Source organism: Aedes albopictus, chromosome 3 (genome assembly GCF_035046485.1).
Source record: "Aedes albopictus strain Foshan chromosome 3, AalbF5, whole genome shotgun sequence".
NCBI lineage: Eukaryota > Metazoa > Arthropoda > Insecta > Diptera > Culicidae > Aedes > Aedes albopictus.
Genome location: NC_085138.1, coordinates 245870132 through 245884808, shown reverse-complemented (window position 1 = coordinate 245884808; position 14677 = coordinate 245870132). Strand labels below are relative to the sequence as shown.

The following is a 14677-nucleotide window of genomic DNA, read 5'->3' as shown; positions in this document are numbered from 1 at the left end:
ACATAAGAATGGCTTCACATTTTAACACTTTCTAAATAATCGGGTAAGTAGGAACTAGGTGAGTGAGTTGGTGAATAAGAAGTTGATTAGTAAATTGATGAGAGGATGAATGTGAGGAGCTCCAGGATTAAGCGAGAGTGAGTCAGTTTTGAATTAGGAAAGTTACAGCTTACAGGGAGTTGCCCCGTTAATTTTGATGTGTTGGTAAGACAATTGTTAAATTGGTGTGTGTGTGTGTGGGATAGTAAGTAAATGAGTTAGTGAGTCAGTGAGTGACATAGTGAGTAAGTGAGTTTGTTGGCTTATGAGTATGTGAGATTTGTTCCGAAGGAGTGAGTGCATTAGTAAGTGAATTAGTGAGTTAGTAAGTAAGTTATAAAGTATAAGTTTCGTGGCCATGCTGTTAGCAGCGCCAGCTATTTAGACGTATTGATATCCACGTAGTGAGACTTCGATTCTCACTCCAGTCTGTGGAAACTTTCCATTAAACGAAGAGTTCTTCATTGGGCCACTGGGTGTCGTACACTGAAATCTCCATGAAAGAAATAAGTCGGGGATATTTAAATGTATTCATTACGTAAATGGATTCATTTTTTTACTTAAATAGCTCTTCCATCACAGTTTACGTCGAAATATATACAGTATGTATTATCGAAATAAGCGATTAGAACGTTAGGCCAAAAACGTTGGAAGGTCGGAAAGGTCATTGGGCCGAAAATGTTGTTAGGTCGAAAAGGTCGCCAGGCCGATATGTATATCGTTTGGTCGGAAAAACGTCGTGTGGTGTAACCGCAAAATATTGTTACATGAAAGTATTTATATGGCCGAATAAGTCATTATGCCCAAAACGTCATTAAACCGGATTGGTCATTAGGCCGAAAAGGTCTTTAGACCGTAAAGGTCTTTAGGCCGAAAAGGTCTTTAGGCCGAAAAGGTCTTTAGGCCGAAAAGGTCTTTAGGCCGAAAAGGTCTTTAGGCCGAAAAGGTCTTTAGGCCGAAAAGGTCTTTAGGCCGAAAAGGTCTTTAGGCCGAAAAGGTCTTCAGGCCGAAAAGGTCTTTAGGCCGAAACGGTCTTTAGGCCGAAAAGGTCTTTAGGCCGAAAAGGTCTTTAGGCCGAAAAGGTCTTTAGGCCGAAAAGGTCTTTAGGCCGAAAAGGTCTTTAGGCCGAAAAGGTCTTTAGGCCGAAAAGGTCTTTAGGCCGAAAAGGTCTTTAGGCCGAAAAGGTCTTTAGGCCGAAAAGGTCTTTAGGCCGAAAAGGTCTTTAGGCCGAAAAGGTCTTTAGGCCGAAAAGGTCTTTAGGCCGAAAAGGTCTTTAGGCCGAAAAGGTCTTTAGGCCGAAAAGGTCTTTAGGCCGAAAAGGTCTTTAGGCCGAAAAGGTCTTTAGGCCGAAAAGGTCTTTAGGCCGAAAAGGTCTTTAGGCCGAAAAGGTCTTTAGGCCGAAAAGTTCTTTAGGCCGAAAAGGTCTTTAGGCCGAAAAGGTCTTTAGGCCGAAAAGGTCTTTAGGCCGAAAAGGTCTTTAGGCCGAAAAGGTCTTTAGGCCGAAAAGGTCTTTAGGCCGAAAAGGTCTTTAGGCCGAAAAGGTCTTTAGGCCGAAAAGGTCTTTAGGCCGAAAAGGTCTTTAGGCCGAAAAGGTCTTTAGGCCGAAAAGGTCTTTAGGCCGAAAAGGTCTTTAGGCCGGAAAGGTCTTAAGGCCGAAAAGGTTTATAGGCCGAAAAGGTTTATAGGCCGAAATGGTCTTCAGGCCAAAAAGGTCTTCAGGTCAAAAAGGTCTTCAGGTCAAAAAAAGTCTTCAGGCCGAAAAGAACTTCATGCCGAAATGGTATTTTGGCCAGGTCTTGGTGAAATGACCTCGTTCTATACCTGAATTATTCGGCTTAATGACTAATGACCTAACGTCCTTTTCGGCCTAATGAATTTTTCGGCCTAATGACTTTTTCGGCCTAATGGCCTATTTTGCCTAATGACCAACAAAGTTTACAACTGACTAAGCTTTTGTATTAATTTTAAATGACAAGAAATATGTATACATATACATGTCATTGAAATAAAAAAAAAAATAATAATGCTTTGGACTCTATAATTTCTTTTACATATACACAGAAAGCCGCTTATCTACGACACAACTTAATAACAACAGCTTACTCGAGAATTCACATACTCATCAAGTCTCTGAGCGTCTAGGTCCCTTGTTTATCAAGTTACTCAATAACTCATTAACACATTCATTCAAAACAGTCAATCACTTACCCATCAACCCATTAATAAACCAACTCACTTATCAAATCACTCGCTTATCATCTTACTCATTAACTCATCTACCCACACACTTACAAAATCTCAATCACCAAGTCACTCACTCACTCTTCAATTCACTTACTCGGTTGATCTGTCATCAATTGATATATTGATTGCTTGTTAAGTACCTCCAGCAGTTCGTTTTCGATTTGGGTTTTACCCAAAAGTGTTCTTTTTATTTTCTAAATAGGCGATAACTAAGCCACTCACTTACCGACACACTAATTCAATCAAATTATTGGGATAACATATTGAAATAAAAAAGTGTAGCTCATCAACCCACTTACCAACAATATTTCAAGCTTACTTAAATTCTGAAAATTTTCACATAAAGCAGTCATTCAATTCAGCTCTTTGTCATTATATTGGATCGGCTTCGTCATGCTTCACGAAATTTGAGCCTCTTAATTAAGTTAAAATGTTTATGTTTGGTTTATGAGCTCAACGCGCATTGCAGCAATATTTGAATTTGGATTGAAACTGCAAGTTGCGAAGAAATAACAGTTTTTGTTCAACTGGGAAATAAGTTTCGTTCCAGTTGGAGCGTAATGCCAACATAAAAGAAGAGTTTATACCATGCAGTATTGAAATAGCCATGCTAGTAGGTGAAGTAAGTTTACTAAAAATGCTAAATATATCGTTTTTACGTAGAAATTTTATAGTGGGACTGTTATGCGTAGAATTTCAGCTGTGGGACAGACATGCGTAGAAATTCAACAGTGGGACAATTTGACTTGACATGCTTTTCATTGAGTCTTCGAACAAAGTATGTTATTTTTTGATGTTATATGAAAATATACGTATAACTAGAGCGCCTGGTGCAAAAAAGTCAAAATCGTCAAAAAGTAACATGGGACAACTATGCTTAGAACGGCAGTAAAGGAGAAGGAGAAAAATAAAGTACAGCAGATAGTATCCAACCTTCAATCAAAGCACGTCTTGATTACGAAGAGATGTCACAGCCAAACAATTTAGAAGAAACATATCAGAGGTTTTGTCTGTCCAAAACAGCGTACTCTACCCCAGTAGTGTGGTGTGTGCCTTGCCCAAATGGTCCCATACCCTACATTCTGTATGATTCGTCGGATACCTCTTCGCGTGGAGCCATTCAAGTGTGCATTATAAGGCTAAATAATCATTCGCTTGTGGCGCGCTAATTAATTAAATTAGTTGTATTTTTTATTCCATACTTACTGTATTGGAAGCTATTTCTTAAGATGGCATTGTGTCCCTCCTGGCAACATATAGTCAGAATATCAAAATTATTATTTTATGCCTAGGATTTCACCTAATGTGTTAATGTAAATCGCTAAATTCAAGGTCAACCACTTTGCAAACAACGGTTACTCACAGTAGATAAAAATCAATGCACTCTTTCCACCGTCGTCGGTATTTGAACTAAAGATCTGCACTTTTTTGTGGTCAGCCATAGGGGAAGCGTATCAGTTGTCGAGTCTTAAATTAAATACTGAAAGAAAACTTCATCTTCCTATTTTTTTCTTCTCCAGCTTCTTGTTCTTCTTCTTCCTGGATTCACGTTACCATTGGTACTTGGTCTGTCCTTTTTTCCCTGTTCTTTGGGTGCTTTCATAGTTATTAATTGAAAGGCTTTCTTTACCCGTCATTGCATAAGTTTTATGCTTTGTGGCACACACAATGATACAATAAAAGGTATGCCCAGGAATTCAAAAACATTTCCTGACCAAATCAAGAAATCTCTTCAACCAAACATGAAGATTTTTTCTCCAAGACTACTTTCCTATGATTATGAATTTTGCATTATGGGTGCAAAATTTCATGATCAATGGAATAGTACAATCGCAACAATAAGAATTTCTATAATAAAGGATGCACTCTAATTGCTGTATCTAGCTAAAATCTAAATAAAAGCTGATGCAATTGAGGCTTTGAGAATTTGGAACATGTTACATGGGTTATATTATTTTACCACCACACAGATGGGCCATGAATATCTGTACATTTGCATGCCATTAAATGCAACCAATTGTGCAAATTACAGTTAAAATTAGTTATTAAATAGTTATTTATGCAACAAGTTGCAAAATGATGATTTTTTCAGCACGAGTTGTACATTTATCCAACGAGGCTTGCCGAGTTGGATAAATACGACGAGTGCTGAAAAAATCGAGTTTTGCAACGAGTTGCATACAACATTTTTTGTAATTACGAAAAATTCCCGTTCCGGATAATCTATCTAGCTACACATACATGAAATCAGGAGGAACCACGTGGAAGCATCCATGCGCACCGACGCAGTTTTTTGTTCGATCAGGTAGGCTGTGGTGTAGAAGGTGTCACAAATTTTCAAGTTCCCGTCGTCGTCGTCGTCAATCAGCAACATGAGAAGGAGCAAAAGTAGCTTCTGCTGCTGCTTCTGCACTTGATCAGCGGCCCGAATCGGAACTTGGATAGTCCTGATTTGGATTCGAGCTGCTAATTTGATATAGGAGCAGCAGCTGTATCTACCGAAAACGCGGTAGTGAACAAAATGTATGTGCTGACAAAAGTGCCGAAAAGTGTTACTTTTCCGCACTTTTAAGAGTGCCGAAAAGTAGTACTTTTCGGCACTTTTGTTTTAGTGGAGAAAAGTAGGCCGTTTTATCGTTGCAACCGCGAGTGAAAAGTAGGGCAATAAGCAACGTAATTACAAAAAAATATTATCAGTATTCTTATTGAGACGTCTCGATTGCACAAAACTTTAACCGGACATATCTAGATTAAGTTTAAATTAGGGCGAAAGTAACATGATCGATTTCTTTTCATCGACCCTCTCTTTTTCAAATTAAAGTGACAAGATGCAAGTAAGGTTGCACTTTTTGGCCATAAAACGCTAGGTTGGAATATTATGCATTGTCACAGCGTATATAAATGAAACCATTATTGGTACAACCACCCTTTCCTATTCTATCCGGTTGACGCGATAGATGAGCCACCGCACGCACCACGAAATGTGTGAGATTCCCGCTGGCTGTTTGAATTGCTTAAATTCAACTTCAAATCCAATTTATCAAACAGTTTGGTTCCGCACTCGCACGTTTTCGGGCTGGTTAGAAGACCGCCACGAGCCGCTAGGAATTAGGATTTCCATCGAAACCAGCGGTCATCATCATCATTCATCATCGTCGGCTTCGGCATTGGTTTGCAAAATTGACTCATAAGTTGATCTGAACGCCGATGCAGTAGTGAGTGATCGCGGTCATTATCAAGGAAAGTGCTAATCACAATGAAGATCATCATCGCATGGGCAGTGAGTGTTGTTTTTTTGAACTTTTGAGGAAATGTTTTGACCAATAACGCAATCAATAACGTGTATTTGCAGTTTCCGGTGTTTGTGATACTTGGGATATCGAAAGTGAGCGGAAAGGATGAAGATTTCAACATCGACGTGAAGCAGAAGAATGCCGAAGTGTACCATGAGCAGAGCTCGAAGAATAGTATGTATCTCTATTTGTGTGATCGTTAAGAATAAGATCTCGATTTCTACAGGTGTACAGGTGACGTCTTGGGGTTAACATGCATGCTCTTGAATACTGAACCAAATACACAAAGGTCGGAAAGTTCTACGGGGCACCTCCTAGAATTTTGCCTTCGGGTGAGAAGAAGAACCTGTGAAAGTTTTAACTCAATCGATTAAAAACTGAATTGGTGCACATGATTTGTAGTTTGTATGGGATTTCCATTCTAAATATATCGTCCCCTTAATGCTAGAACTAGGTAACTCGAAAATCATAGTTTCGAGAAAAACGACTTTGAATATTTCACAATTTTTCATGCAGTTGTTCCAAAGGTATGGAGCCTTGAAAATAATTATTTTTAGCATTGATTGCTTATTCAGGTTCTACTCTTTCTACTACAACAAAAAGTTTTGAACTATTTTGGTTAAAAACTTTGATAAAAATAAAAAATGGTTTTAAAATGGTCGAGTTACCTAGTTATAGCACTCAAAATGCAACATAAATGATGGAGGAGATGTTCTGAGATACCTAGTTTTTACCACTATGGATATCATTCTTTTCAGTTTTCTTGTTGCAGTATGCAAATTTAAAATGGTTCACATATTGAAAATAACGTGTAATTACTGGATTTGCTAGGATACCTGTTATATCACCACATGACACCTCAAAATGTTCATAAAATAATCGTCTACGAACAATCACAGGTTTTAGCTAAATCAAAACAAGTAAAATATTTTAAGTTTTAAGGCTTAAAATGAAAAACAGTAGTAGATTTTCAATCTACTAACAAAAGAATGACTAGTAACATTTCCACGTCCAAGCGTCCGATAGCTTTTAACCTGTGCGGTTGAAATTAGATATGATTTTTTTAGTTACCTAGTTATAGCACTCAGTTCTTGTATTCTACACTGAGATACCTAGTTTGGAAAATGGTGAATATTTTTGTCGTTTGTAATCGTATTTCATTGGTCTTTGGATATATTATAGAGCTCAAAAAGCTCGATATAATGGTATATTCAACTCAAAATCGTCAAATTTCGAGTTACCTAGTTCTAGCATTAAGGGGACGATATGGGAAATTGGATTACCTCCAATGTATCGTTCAGCACGCCGATCTGTCATGTTCGATTTGGCTCAAAATGAAGAAAATAGCAGTTGATACTCTTACAAACAAATTTGTAGAAGATCATACAACTGTAAAACTTCATACAGTTGCGGTTTCAGCCAACGAAAGGAGGATGACGATCTGTATCCTCGTTTACTCTCTGTAGATACACGCAGGACATGCTTGTCGTTCGTAGCTTGCGCGCTTACTGACAGGTGGTAAGCCTACACGATACTTGATACTTGCAAAGCAGTTGGAAGCCAGGCGTGGTGTCGACCCTGCCCGACTTCCGTGGACAAAGGCATGGGTAATGCCACTTGGGAAACTGGCAAAGCGCCAGCACGCTATCTTGGTGTTCTCAATATGTGCGACAATGGAAATGGGTTTAGTAGATCGGGGGTGTAGTACTACCTCCTCCTTTTCCTGTAGAAAGCAGTCCCAAACCCACTCCCCCCCCCCCCTACCTGAGCTCACGTTCGGGGCCGGAGGCTATACTGTCCCGGTCGTTAAGTCACGTTTTCTTGCGAAATAACGTCCAAAAGTTTGGATACGTTATAACATCATATGTGCCTTCTTTCCTAGGATTTTGTGGCGTATCTGCATGTTCGGACGTTATGCCACGGAGAAATGTAACATAAAGACCTGGGACGTTACCTAACTGTAGATACCTACCTTATAATACCTAACTGTAAAAATGCTGAAAATGTCCAATTTGGGACGTTGCGGCAAAAAGAAGTAGACGATGAATATAGGCGATATACATAAAGAAGTAAAAGCAAGAAAACAGAAAGATTTATCAATTTCAGGATACTAGTAGTCATTAAACCAATGGTAATCTCATATGCATGCAAAATATCAATGCCTTATGAAACAAATATAATTAATTGTGGATTGAAGTATTGCCGCTTCCTGTTTATAAGTCTTTCTTTTATGAGAACCACGCAAAAATGTTCAATTAGAAAATCTGTTCGTGTTTCTAATTAATTTACATCATGGTAGAGCGAGGCTTACATAGATACATTACATATACCACATCGCACATGTCTTCTAATGCTTTATTATCAATTCAATGTAGTGGTTGAGAAATTTTCCACAAATATAACCACCTGTTGTATCATAGTCAAATCCTACGTGAGAGTATAATTATCGTAACGGTGATTGTTGGGACAAAGCACTGCGCCGTCGGTGCGTCTCTTTTGTCTGCTTCGGTGATAATTGATCGCACAGGCGCCACCCAGCTTTACCATGGATGTAAGCGCCATTAACCATTTCGATATGCTGGGGCTCTAATATCCTGCACGCGAAACGTTCACACCTTGCGGAATTGGGTTTGAATTGGATTAAACTGGAGCAAATATTTTTTAAAAAAAATGGCGAAAATAGGGCATTCATTCCAATTGTATACTTCTATTTTCATACTACGTGTACTACAACTATACTCATACTGCTCAAATCAAACAAAAAATTAAGCGCCATATATTTTTTTTGCAATTTGGCACTATAATATTGCATTTTATACTTACCGTTTTAGTGTCACTATCGCCTACTTTTCTTCACTATAAAAAGCAGTTGCATTATGATTCATAATGCAACTCATTTGGGTTGCATTATGAATTATATTGCAATTGTTTGTGTAACAACCTGTGTTTCCATGTCAAGAGCTTGGAAAACTGTGACGGTTATAGCGCAGCTTACTTGATTCAAGTTTTACGTCAAGCTTGATGGAACACGTGGGTGATCCCGTTCAACCACCAGGAAGCATGATGATACTGATGGTAATAATCATATGTATTACAGTGATTATTTTTTCCCATTGCAAAAATGTTAAATACCTATTTTTATATTTAATGAAGTATTCATATTAGTGATAGACAAATTGTTGAAAATGTTCTCATGATTGAGAATATTTTGGAGCACCCGAACAAAATAATGTATAATTATACTAGTTTAGTCTAAACTAAAATAATACCCACTTTTAAACTGTTTGGTAAGGTTTTTTGCCTTTTATAATTGTTCAATGGTGTATTCATGCTCTTTCAGCGTTGGAATAGGATTCTAAAACTTTCTCTAGAAGCTTTCACTTGGAAAAAAAATTGTGAAAAGTTTCCTTTTCAGAAGTTTCTACCAAATTATTTGCAATGTAGAATCTCGAGTTCATTGAAATTATTTTTCCATTGTTTTTTTCTTTTTGTTATAACTTTCAATCAAGTAAAAAAAATCATTAACTTTATAACTAGGCGTTGGTTATAATTACACACTTTCATCAATACTCAACAACAATAACATTTTACATTTCCTTTGGTGTAGCAGTTAAGATTTTTAGAAGGTTTGTTTTTACTTATTCTTCTTCGTTTTACCGTAACGTTTTAATTTGGGCAACGCCTGCGGCTTAGCCTAGTGTTCTATGGTTACTTCCATGGTTATTAACCCTAGTCGTGCATTGGAGTCATTAGAACCCCTAAACGTGCACTAGGTCAGCGAGGCGACCGCAAGCTAATGCACGAGGAAGGTTAACTGAGAGCTTCCTCTGCCAATGACCGTTCTGCATGTGCATATCGTCTGGCATGCATAAAGATACACTATGCCGCCTAAGGAAGTCAAGAAAATTTCCATTACGAAAAGTTCCTAGACCGACCAGGAATGGAGCCCGTCACCCTCAGCACAATCATGCTGAATATCCACGTCTTTACAGCTGTGGCTATAGGGGCCCATGATTTCCTTGGTGATCTTTCCCATTCATCTACTAGACACATTCTTCAACAATAACGCAATTTGAACATTCTAGTATCTTCCTTGCAGTACAATCGTCCTAAAAATTCAAATATTTCATTTTCTCTAGATCCTGGGCGATTGCCCGCCATCGCATCGCCTTGACCTGTGGCCAGGTCAAACACCTGGCCCGCCCATGCGTAGCGTGTGACCTCCACTTTCGCCCTCGAATTTCTGTCGCTGTCGGCTTTTGATAGCATCAACGATGGAGTTCCACGTTGGAGATCCAATTGTAAGGCCACCATGCACAAATTATATACCGCATACATCTATTGATGAAGACCTGCAGCCGTTGCGTGTTCTCCGCTGATACACTGCAAGTTTCAGTTGGCATATAGCAGCATAGGTTTCACGTTCAAGTTGAAAATTCGGATTTTGGTGCATCGATTGATCCATACATTTCCGTGCACCTAATTGATTTTGGTGTCACCATCGTCCGCCATTTGGCTACCAAGGTATTGGAAGCTTTCAACATTCTCCACTGCTTGCCCAGCTACCGTAAAGCTGGAAGTGCTAACCGTGTTTACATCCAACAATTTTCTCTAATTGACGTTGATAGTGAGACCTGCCGCCGAGAGGCGATCGGCAAGATCATCGAGCTTACTCTGCATATCAGAGCGCCGTTGAGCTGATAGAGCAACGTCATCAACCAGTTTCAAGTCGTTTAGGTGCTCCATGGTAATGGGCTGCCACAGCAACCCACGATTTGGTTCACGATCAATCGCACCTACCAGGATCTCGTCGATTACGATGAGGAACAGTAGCGGTGATAGTATACATTCTTGTCTCAGTCCAGCAACGACCCGGATGGGGTCGGACAAAACACCGTTGTGCAGTACTCTGCACGAAAATGCCCTGTACTGTGTTTCAATGAGGCCGATGATTTTCTAGGGACACCCTTGAGCCTGAGAGCTCCCCACTGTGGCATTACCCGTATCCTTAGTATTTAGTGCATGTCGTACTACTCCATTGTCATTGAGAGGCAGTGAAGCATCGATTTCTGTACAGTTTATGTTTTGTTATCCCAGAGGTGCAAGACATTGATTGCGATGAAAAGGTCCCGTTATCATAGAAATTTAAATCCCAGTGAAAGAGCGCCCCTAATCAAACACAATCCATTCGAACTACTGGAATATTCGCAGTACGGTTCTCCAGCTCCTCGACGAAGGACCTTTTCACCGCAGCGTATTCCAGTCAATTCCCTGGATCTCGCCTATTAGGAGATGATGGTCGGACGCAATGTCGGCGCTACGTTTGTTCCGTACATCAAGAAGGCTTCGTTACCATTTCTAACTGATGCAAATGTGATCGATTTTATTTTCCGTGACGCCATCACAGGAAACCTATGTCACTTTGTGCACTGATTGATGGGGAAAAAGCGATCTTCCAATCACCATGTCGTTGTTGCCACAAAACTCTGCTATCAGCTCACCGCTCTTGCTCATTTCTCCGAGACCATCCAGTGACGTGCTCATAGTCAGAGTTTTCGGAACCAACTTTCACGTTGAAGTCGCCCATGAGAATCTACACTACCCGTCATAAGTATAGAGATTGACTCACCCTGACTCACCTCGATATCTCTAAAACCCAACTACAAAAATGCCATCTCCAGAAAAGTTGTAGCTTTTGGACTTCTAAATAAATTTGCTGAAGACAGCATCTTTGTAAGTCCTCCGGTTTTGGAGATATCGAGGTAAGTAAATGTGATGTCAAATTGTTGCGTTACTTTTTGTGAGTATGTACTTATGGCGGGTAGTGTAGATTTCACCTTTTGGAATCTTTTCTACGACAGAATTCAGTTAACTGTAAAAGTTTTTTTTTGTCTTGCAATTCGGCAGCATCGGTTGACGTGTAACATTGGATCATGGTTAGGTTTCGAACCCGTGTTCTGTATCTGGCTACAATTATCCTCTCATCAATAGCTTCCCACTTCATGAGCGCAGCGTGGGCGTGAGCGCTGATCAGGAAATCAACTCCACGGTGGCGAAGAGCCTGTTCACCTCGTAGGCCAGAGTAGATCAGAATTTGACCCGACACCAATCTGTATTCTCCAAAGGTCGGCCAACGGGCTTCGCTCAGTCCTACACACCAAGCGCTTTCAGCAATATTTTGCTGAATTTTGCCGAGCTGAAGGGTCCAGCAAAACTCTTTGCTGAACTTTCAGCAAAGTTAGCTGAATTTCAGCCAAACATTACTGGTGATCAGCAGAGTTTACTGAACAAATCAGCAAAATTTTGCTGAATTTCAGCAAAATTTTTGCTGAATTTCAGCAAAATTTTTGCTGAAGCCTTCAGCTCGGCAAAATTCAGCAAAATTTTGGTGAAACCCTCAATCGTTATTTGATGTGTAGGATCTCAAGCTTCATACGGCATGCCTCATTGGCTAGTTGTGTTAGTTTACCCTGCTAACTAGGGTTAGCACTAGGGTTCATATAGTCCAAGTTCCAATTCTTGTCAGTTGTTTCGCGCTATATGTCGTTGCCGTTAAATCAATTCGTAATCCTTCATTTTTGGTTTCTGTAACGATTTTTGGGTTTCGAAAACAGAAGGTTGTTGGCCTAAGGACCCCTATCCACCGTGGTGGGGCTGCCACCTTAGGTATAGCTTCCGGCAAGGCTTCCGATGGAGGAGCATTTCATACGCAGCCGCTGGATGCCGGAACAGACGCTGTTTGAGCCGCACCTCCATGGTGAACAGACGCTCGAGACGTACCTCCTCAATCTAGCCCAAATCAGAAGGACAACAGTGTCCAGGCTGTACTACCAGCTAAGCACACAACTCTTAGCTGGCGGTCTTTGTCATCACCAGCGGTCGGAATTTTCGCTCATTCTCACGAAAATAGAATTCTCCCTCACGCCAATTTTCAGCGAAAATCTGGCTTGAGAAATCTCCCGCACAAAGAGCAGAGCGAAAACATTTCTTCACTCATTCCCAAAGGTGCGAGAATTTCGTTTGCCCTTTGTCGGCCGATTATGTTGTCAAGGAAAGTCAAGGAAAGTCAAGGAAAGAGACTCATATGACGCCGACGATGATTGGTTTTATGCATTATATTTTCTACACCCTCTGTGTGGTTGGCGTGGTGGTGTGGATAGAGTGCGCGTGTCGCGTATGTTTTTAGTAATGTTCCAGGTTCGAATCCCGTCGCGGGCACAATTTTTGTTAATCTGCTTTGAAAAGATTTTCGTGAAAAATGGGTGAGAGAAAATTTAACAGAACGAAAAGAAATTATCTGCAGGTTGAAGCGATTTTCAGTTATCATGAATCGCTACTCTCGAAAGAAGTGCTGGAGGGGAAAAGTGTTCCTCAAGCAGAATAGTGAAAATAAGCTCTCCCACCGCCGTGAGAATAGCCATATTTCGTATCGCTGAAACGAAAATTCCGAACCCTGGTTGTGGGCCTATCCCAGTTTGAATCATTTTTCTTTGAAAATGAAAATGTATATCTAAAATTAATATTGAACTAGCATCCATGATTTTGAAGTATATTCGTGGAAGTGCGCCGAATGTAGGACCGCGCAGGTTTAGGGATACTTGAGAAAAGATTCTGGCAATTTTGAAGGAAACCTTAATTCGTTTTATTCAATATGTTCTGCCTAGAATCAGCATTTTTTCAAAGAGGTGATGAATTGAAAGATTCGCCCTTTTCAATTCGATGTTGGCACCATAATTTCTATAGACTATAGGTTCCCAAACTTTCAGGTGCGCGACCCCCTTTGGCCCGCAGATGTACTTTTCGCGACCCACCATAGATATTATCTTATTTGTTGTCTGTTAGAATAAAATATTCGACTGTACCTTGCGTCCCTCTGGATGAAGGCCGTCGACCACCCCTGGGGGATCACGACCCATAGTTTGGGAAACCATGCCATAGACAATAGGATTGAAACCGTTCTACGGTTCTACTTCCGCAAACGGGTTCAAATCAAAAATGAAAAGCGTCCAGATAAGAATCGAGAAGAAAGTCATATTTTTTTTTCATTTGGGACTGAAAAGATCTGTTCATGAATCACTGTGATGGGAAGTACCTACTGTGTTTTTTTATTAAATACTTTAGGTTATGCTGCAACTTTCACCAGCAGAGTTTTGTAGTTCACACAACTCAAGTATACAATGCGTACTTGTTAGAAAAAAACACTTATCGAATTGAACCAAGTTGCGACGCACCGCAATCTAAAATCATATTATCACATTTTCAGATGAGTTCAACTACGGCTACCAGGTCGAGAAAGAGAACAGCCAATTTCAGCACAAGGTGAAAGGACCAGATGATGTTACTTACGGATGCTACGGCTATATCGATCCAAACAACGAGAAACACCTGGTGTATTACGTGGCGGATCGGCTGGGATATAGATTGGTTCCGCCCAATCAACCTACGAAGATTTTTACCGAAAGAGTTGCTAGTAGCATGTGAGTTATATTCTAAATGACCAAATCTTCTTTTTAATTTATATTGAACATGCATTTTGATTCCGCTTATTTAAATCACATTTATTTCAGAAACAAGCTGAACAAAGATTTAGAAGACAAGAAACTCGATGAAAAAGTGGTAGCATGGAATGACCTCTATCTTCCCGAATCTTGTCGAAGACTTGATGAAATTTTGACAATCACAACGGCCGCTCCTCGTCCGGGTCAAGCCAATTCAGGAACAGGTGTTAAAATTTCAGTACAGAATACAAGCCCGAAAACAACTACGAGAGCACCGCTAGTAATCACAACACCGGCGAACAACAATTTCCGAAATCCAATTCCAGTATCCCGTGTGGTGGTTTCTACAACAGAGTCTTTTCTAAAGAAACAGCCATTTACAGGAAGCAGTCTTCTTTCTGGCGAGACAGCTACAACGGCAAGATCATCTCCGGATCGTTATAGACAGCAATCAAACGCTACCTTGCCAAAGACGATCGCTTCGCCATACGCAGAAGATACATACGACCCTGTATACGTTTCACCTGTAGGACCTTCCATTATCACCACCGTTGCTCCAGAAACACCGGGATATACCTATCCTGTTCCGAAAAATCGTCTTCC

General features: G+C 40.2%; 1 protein-coding gene across 1 annotated transcript in view; it reads left to right on the top strand.

Moving 5' to 3' along the window:
- Positions 1–5221: 5221 nt before the first annotated feature.
- Positions 5222–14677, top strand: part of LOC115264776 (uncharacterized) — a 20960-nt gene continuing 11504 nt past the window's right edge. Inside the window, exons 1-4 of the mRNA XM_029868795.2 lie at positions 5222–5563; positions 5636–5750; positions 13840–14053; positions 14144–14671. Of these exons, the coding sequence (XP_029724655.2) occupies positions 5540–5563; positions 5636–5750; positions 13840–14053; positions 14144–14671 (881 nt within the window). The 5' untranslated portion in view covers positions 5222–5539. The remainder of the gene's footprint in view (positions 5564–5635; positions 5751–13839; positions 14054–14143; positions 14672–14677) is intronic.